The sequence below is a fragment of the Galeopterus variegatus genome, unplaced genomic scaffold, assembly GCF_000696425.1.
Source record: "Galeopterus variegatus unplaced genomic scaffold, G_variegatus-3.0.2 Scaffold5218, whole genome shotgun sequence".
Classification (NCBI taxonomy): Eukaryota; Metazoa; Chordata; class Mammalia; order Dermoptera; family Cynocephalidae; genus Galeopterus; species Galeopterus variegatus.
In genome coordinates this window covers 36,512-45,851 of record NW_007731329.1, presented here as the reverse complement: position 1 = coordinate 45,851, position 9,340 = coordinate 36,512, and the positions used below count along the sequence as shown (strand labels likewise).

The 9,340-nt window shown below is 44.2% G+C and overlaps 1 protein-coding gene across 3 annotated transcripts in view; it reads left to right on the top strand.

The window, feature by feature from the left end:
* The window catches only part of FKBP1B (FK506 binding protein 1B, 12.6 kDa), an 11,409-nt gene extending 3,408 nt beyond the window's left edge, over nt 1–8,001 (top strand). For 2 of the 3 annotated variants that reach the window (XM_008589114.1, XM_008589112.1), the window contains exons 2-4: nt 1,180–1,227; nt 5,800–5,912; nt 7,386–8,001. In XM_008589114.1, coding sequence (XP_008587336.1) covers nt 5,802–5,912; nt 7,386–7,514 — 240 coding nt within the window. In that variant the 5' untranslated portion in view covers nt 1,180–1,227; nt 5,800–5,801 and the 3' untranslated portion in view covers nt 7,515–8,001. Of the gene's footprint in view, nt 1–1,179; nt 1,228–5,799; nt 5,913–7,340 lie in introns of all 3 variants that reach the window. The other variant, XM_008589113.1, reaches the window with a different exon arrangement.
* Nucleotides 8,002–9,340: the final 1,339 nt, after the last annotated feature.

The following is a 9,340-nucleotide window of genomic DNA, read 5'->3' as shown; positions in this document are numbered from 1 at the left end:
ATCAAGGATATCATCATAAAAGGCCTTGTGATCTGTAGTGATGTAGGCCTCGGCTTCCCCTAAAATATCTTGTCCTAGCAAATTGGCAGCAAGGCCTGGAACCACTAGGGGACAGACTAAAATCTTAATTCAGATTATGTCATTCTCTTGCTTAAAACCCTCCAGTGGCTTCCTACTGCACTTAGTATTAACTCCAGCTCGGCGAGCCTGTATGATCCGGCTCTTTCCCACTTCTCTCCCCCCTCCCTTCTTTCCAGTCACCCATCCTTTCCTGACTCAAGATCCTGCGCTGATTATTCGCTCTTCCTGGAGTGCTTTTTCCCAGCATTTTGCTCATCCTTTAAGCCAGCTCAAACGTCACCTGCTCTAAGAAGCTTTCCTGGACCCCCCTCCCTTCTTTCCAGTCACCCATCCTTTCCTGACTCAAGATCCTGCGCTGATTATTCACTCTTCCTGGAGTGCTTTTTCCCAGCATTTTGCTCATCCTTTAAGCCAGCTCAAACATCACCTGCTCTAAGAAGCTTTCCTGGGCCACCCTTTCTAAAATGGCCTGTCTCAATGTCTCTCTCTTTAATTCACCGTTGTGTTTATTTTCCTTAGAGTACTTGCCACAATCCGCGATTATCTTGTTTGAGTATTCTTGTCTCCCTCCATTAGAATGTAAACTGCGAAAAAGTAGAGATCTTGTCTGTATTTTCCACTTCTGTGTCCCTGGGCACAGGCTTGGCACATAGTAGGTGCTCACTGAATACTTGTGAATGCGAATGTTTAGTCATCACTCTGCGTTACAGTCTAGTATTTACGTGTCTGTTTCTCAGACTTCCTCATGAGCTCGTGTATTGCTCTGTATCTCTGGAATCTAGTGTCCAGGCCTGGCACACAGTAGGCTGTCTGTAAATATTTGTGGAATGGATAAAGGAAAGTGAAAGGAACAATCAAAGAAAGCTGGGAAAAATCCTGGAGAGAGCAAAGTCGAGAAAACCCAGGGAATGAAGTTCAATTCCAGGTCAGAGCGGTGATGTGACTAGTTTTGGCTCATGCACAGTGTGGAACCAGAACTAGGGCCATGGGCATCTCCATGGTATGGAGGGAAACACAGGTCAGGATCACACTTGAATGTCCCAGGTGAGTTTTTCCGATATCCTCCTGCTCTTTCATCTGCCTTGTGTCTCCTTGCAGGAAGGACGTTCCCCAAGAAGGGCCAGACGTGTGTGGTGCACTACACAGGTAGGCCTCACTCCCTCAGCCCTCACCCAGGTCTGCCCCTCCCAAGACAGCACTCTCCTCTGAGCTCCTCTCTAGAGGTGTCTGCCCCTGGATCAGGCCTAAAGCCCAAGGCAGGGCTGCCCGGTTAGCTCATTTGGTCAGAGCACAGCCTTATAACACCAAGGTCACGGGTTCGGATCCCCATACCGGCCAGCCACCAAACAAATAAATATTAAAGCCCAAGGCAGCCGGATCTCCCTTGACCAGCTACCCCCACTCCTCTCAGCCTGTCTGTAGGAGTGAGAATGGGGATTTGCAAGGTCATCTCCTCCACACTTAGACCTGCTAGGGCCATCCATGGTGCCAGCCTCTAGTTGAGTCAAGCACTGCCAGTCCCCTTCCCTCTGTTGCAGGCAGGGTGGAGCCCTGGCCCCCCTAGTTCTGTTTGACATTTGGAGATCCCTGTTAAAGCTCTGAGAGCCCTGAAACTCCCAGCAGACTGCCTTTTCATCATACAGTCATTAGAAAAGAGGAGGTTGGCTTCCTCAGAATTTCCTCTCTCTTTTCAGAAGTAGACTGTTACTGAACACCTACTATGTGAGATGCTGTGCTGGGAACTGGGAGCACAAAGATGAGAAGGGAGGATCCTACCTTCATTGGGACTGTGGTGGGGGGTGGGGAGAGGACGGACAAGTCCCTGGAGGCTCCACTGCATTGTGAGGGCTGGGGCGATGGCAGTGCTTGTCTCTGCATACTGGTGGAGCCCAGAGGAGGGCTTCATATCCCTGCTGACCCTTCTTGGATGCTCTGTATCTGAAGGTGGGCTGAGGCACATTCTAAATGAGTTCTTCAGGACTGCTGGTGGGGAGATCATGAGCAGGTGTTTGTTCCAAGGGAGATGAGCGCTCTGCCTTGTGACCTGCTTCCCAATGTGACAAACTCAGTGACAGCCACTTAGCATACAGCAAGGTCAGTTTAATTCCTGAGACATACTCAGATGAGGCCATTTTTAGCAATTCTGTGGGCCAGTGTGAAGCACCAGGTTAATTCTAGACAGACGGTGCAGATGTTTCTCAACAGTTGTGTTGCTGGGCACTGACGTCAGTGGGCTGGAGCTGTGTTTTATCTCCTAGTGATGTGGCCTAATTACCATGGGTCCTCTGGGGCCTCTGACCTGTGTAATTGATTTATCTGTTTTACACGTTGTAGACAGACCAGTATTTATCAAGTTACTGAAACCACAACATCCTTTTGCAAAGTCTTTTCACAGTACATACACAGAGCAGGCGATGTGCATAAGACACTAATACCAGCTGTGCGCAGCTCTGGTTTGGGGAGAGACTGTCTTATCAAACACAGCAGGAGTTCCAGTAAACTTTTTTATTAAATAGAAATACAGTAGAGAACATAATCTAAGATGTACAGCTCAATGAATTCTTTCAATGTGATCACACTTATGTAACCACCACCCAGATAAACTAAGAACATTACCAACACCCTCAGAAGTCTCCCCCCTTCTTTCCCCAAATCATTCTACCTCCCTAAAGGTAAAAGTAACTGTTATTCTGACTTTTGTCCCCATGGATTGGTTTGCTTGTTTTTGAACTTCATATAAATGGAATCATAGAATATGTACTTTTTTGTGTTTGGCTTGTTTCACTCAATATTATGTCTGTTGGATTTATCCAGAGTGGTTTGTTCTTTTTATTCCTCTACAGTATTTCATTATATGAATATACCGCAATTTATTTATCCTTTCTACTGTTGATGAACATTTGGGTTGTTTATAGTTTTTGGTTTTTATACATAGTGTTTCTTTGAACAGTCTTGTAGATGTCTCTTAGTGCACACATATATACACACATAGGAGGATACTTCAAAAAGTTCATGGAAAACTAGAATTAAAAGATAATACAAATCCTTCCATGAACTTTAAGTACCCTGTGTGTACATGTTTCTGCTGGATATATAACCCAGAGTGGAACTGCTGGGGTTCAGGGTTATGCTAATGCTCAGCTTTAGCAGTCCTTCCGAACAGCTTTCCAAAGTAGTTGTGCCAATTTCACTTCCACCAGCAGTGTAGGAGAGTTCAGTTACCCAATGTCCTCATCAACACTTGGTATTATCAGTTTTTTCTTTTGTTTTGTTCTGGCCTGTTCTGATGGGTGTATGGCGTATCTTATTGTGGTTTGATTCGCATTTCCCTCATGAATAATGAAGTCGAGCACCTTTTCATGTTCTTACCGGCCATCTGGTTATCGTCTTTACACTGCTCAAATTTTGTTCATTTTTAAAAATTAGGTTGTCTGTCTTTTTCTTATTGGTTTGTAGGAGTTCTTTATGTATTTTGGATGAGTCTTTTGTTGGCTATACCTATTCCAAACATCTCCCACACTATGGCTTGCCTTTTTACTTTCTTAATGGTATCTTTTGAACAGAAGTTCTTAATTTTAATAAAGTCCCACTTATCAATCTTTTCCTTTATTCTGTGTCCAGTTTGAGAAATCTTTATCTATCTCTGGGTCATGAAGATATTATTCTATTTATTATCTTGTAGAAGCTTTATTATTTTATCTTTCATGTTTAGGTCTATGATTTATCTGAAATTTATTTTTGTATATGGCTTCAATAGAGGTTAAATTGCATTTTTTTCCCATATGGTTATATACCGTTCATCCAGCATCTTTTATCGTGTGTGTGTATGTGTGTAGGGCTGGCTGATACAGGGATCTGAACCCTTGACTTTGGTACTATCAACACCATGCTCTAAGCAGCCAGCCCCATCCAGCATCATTAATACAAAAAAATCATCCTATATTTTCTGAATGGCAATGGCACCTTTGTCAAATCAAGTAACCATATATATGTGAGTCTGCTTCTGGACTGACTGAATTTGTAGTAATAGATAACTGTATATGATCTGAAATAGATTAAGTAACATGAAACTCAGAGAAAATGGGGAATAAAAATGTCGGTCTAAATGGAGTGCGTGAGGGCCGACCCCGTGGCTCACTCGGGAGAGTGCGGCGCTGGGAGCGCAGCAGCGCTCCCGCCGCGGGTTCGGATCCTATGTGGGGATGGCCGATGCGCTCACTGGCTGAGTGCGGGAGGGTTGCAATCCCCTTACCGGTCACAAAAATGGACAAAAAAAAAAAAAGAAAATATCTTTAATGGGCTGGCCCGTGGCTCACTCGGGAGAGTGTGGTGCTGATAACACCAAGGCCATGGGTTTGGATCCTATATAGGGATGGCCAGTTTGCTCACTGGCTGAGCGTGGTGCTGAGCGTGGTGCTGACGACACCAAGCCAAGGGTTGAGATCCCCTTGCCGGTCATCTTTTAAAAAAAATAAATAAATGGAGTGCGTGAATGTGTGAATATACGTGTGTGCGCATCCATGTGCGTATTTGTCCAAGTATATGTCCATGTGAACGTATGTAGATCTGTGTATCTAAATATTTTCTTAGCATCTGTTTGGCCATCAGGGTTTTTCTCCTGAGTGTGTGTGCATGTGAGCATGCATAAGTATCTCTTTGTGTCTGAATATCTTAGCAACCTGTGTGTATGCATGAGATTGTATTTGATCTCCTTAGCATCCATCTGTATGTATCTCTGTGTAGCCAGAAGGGTTTTCTTCTTTGCTTCATTTAGTACCAAGGGCAAGAGCCCAATTTATTCTACCCAGAAAGTAGGTAAATAAGACTGTTTGGGTTTTTTTGGCAGCTGGGCGGTACAGGGATCTGAACCCTTGACCTTGTTGTTAAAACACTGTGCCCTGACCAACTGAGCTAATTGGCCAGCCTAGGACTGTTTCTCTAGTATACATTAAGTTGTAGGAATTATGAGGTGGAATCATAGTTTGCCCAGCCTGCTATGTTAAACATGGCAACTCTGGGGCCTAGAGAGAAACGGCGATTTGCCCAACATCATACAATGAGTTAGAGCCAGAGTGAAGTCAGAACCTAGTCTCTAGACTTACAGCTCAGGTCTTTCTCTAGTCCCAAATTGCCTTTTGTGGTGGTCCAGGAGTTGGAGAAAGAAGTCATGTAATGACATCATTTACAGAAGCTCTGATCTTTGAGTCAGAGTCACCAATTAGAATTGAAAATAGGAAAACAGCTCTTGAGCCTTGTGCAGTGTAGGCATTTGGATTCTGCTCTGGGGGGGCTGATGAAGTGTTTTAAGCAAGAGAATAATATGAGCAGATTTGTGTTCAAAGAAAAAAAAAATCAGTTTCTGGGTGCAGAGTGGAGAATGGAATGGAGATGTAAGAGAGGAGCAAAAAGATCAGTGGGAGGTTGTTCCTATCCCCAGGAGAGACACAGTGGTGACTTGGTGAGACCCCAGGGTGGTGGTAATAGAAATGGAGAAAACAGGTAGATTCCAAAGACAAGTAGGATTGGTCATAAGCTGTAGGTGGGAGTGAGGCCGAGGGAAGTGTCCAGGTTTCTTGCTTGGGCAACAGGACGAATAGGAGGATTGGAAGAGGAACAGGTTTATGCAGAACAGGAATTCCATTTCAGACATGTCGAATCTGAATTGGGAGTTAACTCATGACTGCAACTCTTTTCCACTGTATTCTTGCTTGTTGACAGGGATGCTCCAAAATGGGAAGAAATTCGATTCATCCAGAGACAGAAACAAACCTTTCAAGTTCAGAATTGGCAAACAGGAAGTCATCAAAGGTTTTGAAGAGGGCGCAGCCCAGGTAAGATGAGGATACTCATTAAAGGGGATTTGAGGAGTCGGGGTCTAGACTCAGCACTGTGCCCTCTACCCTCACCCTGTCAGAACATTGGTGCCTTTTTTTTTTTTTGGCTTCTGGCTCATACCCTTGACCTTAGTGTTGTAACAACTGGCCAGCCCAGACCACTGCTGCTTTGACTCTACTGCCAGGGCATGGTGACGCATCTAGGGTTCACTCCTGGCTTTGTGTCCCCACCCCCTTCGTTGCCAGCATGCCTCTTTTGTGTCACTGGAGGCTCTCATCCCAAACACATCCCCCTAGGCATGTTTGGAACCAGCTGATGAGGGTTACCAGCTGTTTGGACTGTGGCAGCAGCAGAACTGGGATGGGGTAGCACAGGAAGGTTTTTTGTTTTAGTTTTTTAACTTTTTTGGAAACAATTTCAGACTTAAAAAATATTATAGAAATAATACTGAGTTCCCATATACTCAGCTTCCCCAAATGTTAACATCTCTCAGGGCTGGCTGGTTAGTTATTTGGAAGAGCATGATGCTGGTAATATCGGGGTCAAGGGTTCAAATCCCTATACAGGCCAGCCACCGACAGGAAACAAAAAAAAAGTAAAAGGGCCGGCCCGTGGCTCACTCGGGAGAGTGTGGTGCTGATAACACCAAGGCCACGGGTTCGGATCCTATATAGGGATGGCCGATTGGCTCACTAGCTGAGCATGGTGTTGACAACAACAAGCCAAGGGTTGAGATCCCCTTACCGGTCATCTTTTAAAAAAAAAAAAAAAAAAAGTAAAAAATGTTTACATCTTACGTAACCATGGTACAATCGTCAAAAGCAGGACATTACCATTGATACAATACTGTTAACCTATCTATTCAAATTTTTGAATTTATCATTCAAAATTCAAAAATTTATTTAAATCTCACCAATTGTCCTACTAATGCCAAGCAAGTTCTTGATGACTGCTGTGATGAGTCCTGGTTCAAGCGCTCCTTCCTTGGTCAGTCTGTGAAGTCATGTGAAGCTCAGTTAGAGTGGGTCTCTTAGCCCCCACCACCTTGCCATGGCCTCTCATCTCTGAGCCTCTTTAATGAACTGCTCCCTCCACTTGCTCGAGTGTGTACATGTGCTACTTATACACCCTCTTTAGGCTTCTTTGGAAGAGGGTGAGGAAAAATTATGAACAGATAGAAGTGTTTGAGCCATACACAAATCGAATAACCAATGGTTGTCAAATGAATGAATTTGAGACTACTTTGTAGAGGTTATTGTCTAATTGTCAATTCTCTGCTTTTCTGAGGCAGAATCTGAATTTGTTACAGCTCTTAGCATGAGTTCAATGTACCACGTATAAAATTCATCTCAGATCTTCAGAGTTACCATGAGGATGGTTTGGGAAAATGCCAAAGTCATCTTACTTTTTTCTTTTAAATCAAGCTGGGTCCTCTTTCTCCTCTCCCCATCTGCCCCCACCCCTGCTAGATGAGCTTGGGGCAGAGGGCGAAGCTGACCTGCACCCCTGATGTGGCATATGGAGCCACGGGCCACCCCGGTGTCATCCCTCCCAATGCCACCCTCATCTTTGACGTGGAGCTGCTCAACTTAGAGTGAAGGCAGGAAGGAACTCGAGGTGGCTGGAGATGGCTGCTGCTCACCCTCCTAGCCTGCTCTGCCACTGGGACGGCTCCTCCTGTTTGGGGCTCTTGATCAGTGTGCTAACCTCACTGCCCCTCGGCATTATCATTCTCTCTGCCCAAGTTGCTCTGTATATGTCCACCATTTTGTTCACACACATCCTTGCTTGAGGAAACTTTGGTTGCAGATGGAAACATTTCAGGTTGTGCTTTTTATGTGATGCATGTAGTAGCCATTCTTGAACACAGAACACAGATTTCTTGTTCGCACAATCTACACTGCCTTACCTTCACTTAAGCCAGACATACAAGGTGCTCAGATATGAAACGTACATGGTGTACACAGAGGGACTTGAGCCAGTTACCTTTGCTGTCACTTTCTCTCTTGTAAATTATTGGCTGCTCACTTACACAATGTCCTCTTTGGAAAAATTATGTAAAATAAAGGCTCTGTGCTTGACAAATGCATGTCCATTCTTCTTGTAGGTAGGAAGTGCCTTAAGGACCACACAAGCCAGTTGCCCTTGGGAATTAGACTTAAAGTGGCTAGGAGAGTGATAATAAATATAATAGCAACAATGTGAACATTGTACATGTTGGGCCTTGTTCTATATACTTTTAAGTAAAATCACCCCCAATCCTCTAAGCAACCCTGCAAGGTAGGTATTTTCTGCCACTCATCTCAGAGGCTCGGAACTCTGCAATAACTAAAGGAAGTGCATTGTGTTCAAATCTTGCAGCCTAGCAATCAAATGTGGGATTTGAGCACCTTATGTCATCTTGCAATGTCTATTTGTTTGGACTATGGTAAAAGGGATGAGCTCCCCTCATTCAGATGGAAACAGAACACTTTGTCCATCTGAACAGATGAAGATGTGTTAAGGGCTTGGAGCCATGCACTAACTCACACTGGGAGGTTACTTTTGAAAATGAGTCATTGTGAGCTGGTTTTCACATATGCTACTTAATTTCATCTGGATTTGCTCTAACTTCCTTTGGAGAATTTTTTTTTTTTTTTTTTTAGCTGGCCAGTACAGGGATTGAAGCCCGGACCTTGGTGTTATCAGCACCACGCTCTAACCAATTGAGCTACCTGGCCAGCTGGGAATTATTTCTGAGAACATAGGATTCTGAACTTTTCACATATACTGCTTATTTTCATCAACGTTAACTGTGACTGGAATCCCCAGTTAGGTTTTAAAATTAAAATTAAACCCTCACTTATTGGTGTGGGTTATGTGTAGGTCAGAGGAGCCTGGGGCAGTGTGCTAAGAGATTTTTTTTTTTATTTGGCATAGGGTGAGAAAAACTCTTGGCTGTAATCACCGTTGTTCTGTCAGTGATGACTTGGAATTGTTACAAGACTGAGGGAGGGGCTGGTAATAGCACTGTTAAATTTCCTTCACAGACCCACTGATACATCATGTCACATGATGTCATATATGAGATGCAGAGCCATGTCATCTTGGCTACTTCATCTACTCCTTGTTTCCAAGAAGTCCTGGCTGTATTCTTCTGCTGAGGGCTGAGGAGTTAATAAAGAAGCAGTACTATAAGATGGAGAAAATGAAATGAGAAAGGGGCTGCCTTGCTTTTAATCACCCACAGTCCCTGTGCTCACTGCCACCTTGGGACCAGACCAGCCAGAGGGTGCTGTGCTCATTCCTCTCTGGGGTGTTTCCTTCAGGATGTCTTGGTTCCCAGCTTTCCTTGATGACTCAAATGCCTAAGATAATTTCTCAGAACTCAACCTGTATAAAAGACATACTTACAGTTTCTGCTGCTACACCAACAGAATAACTA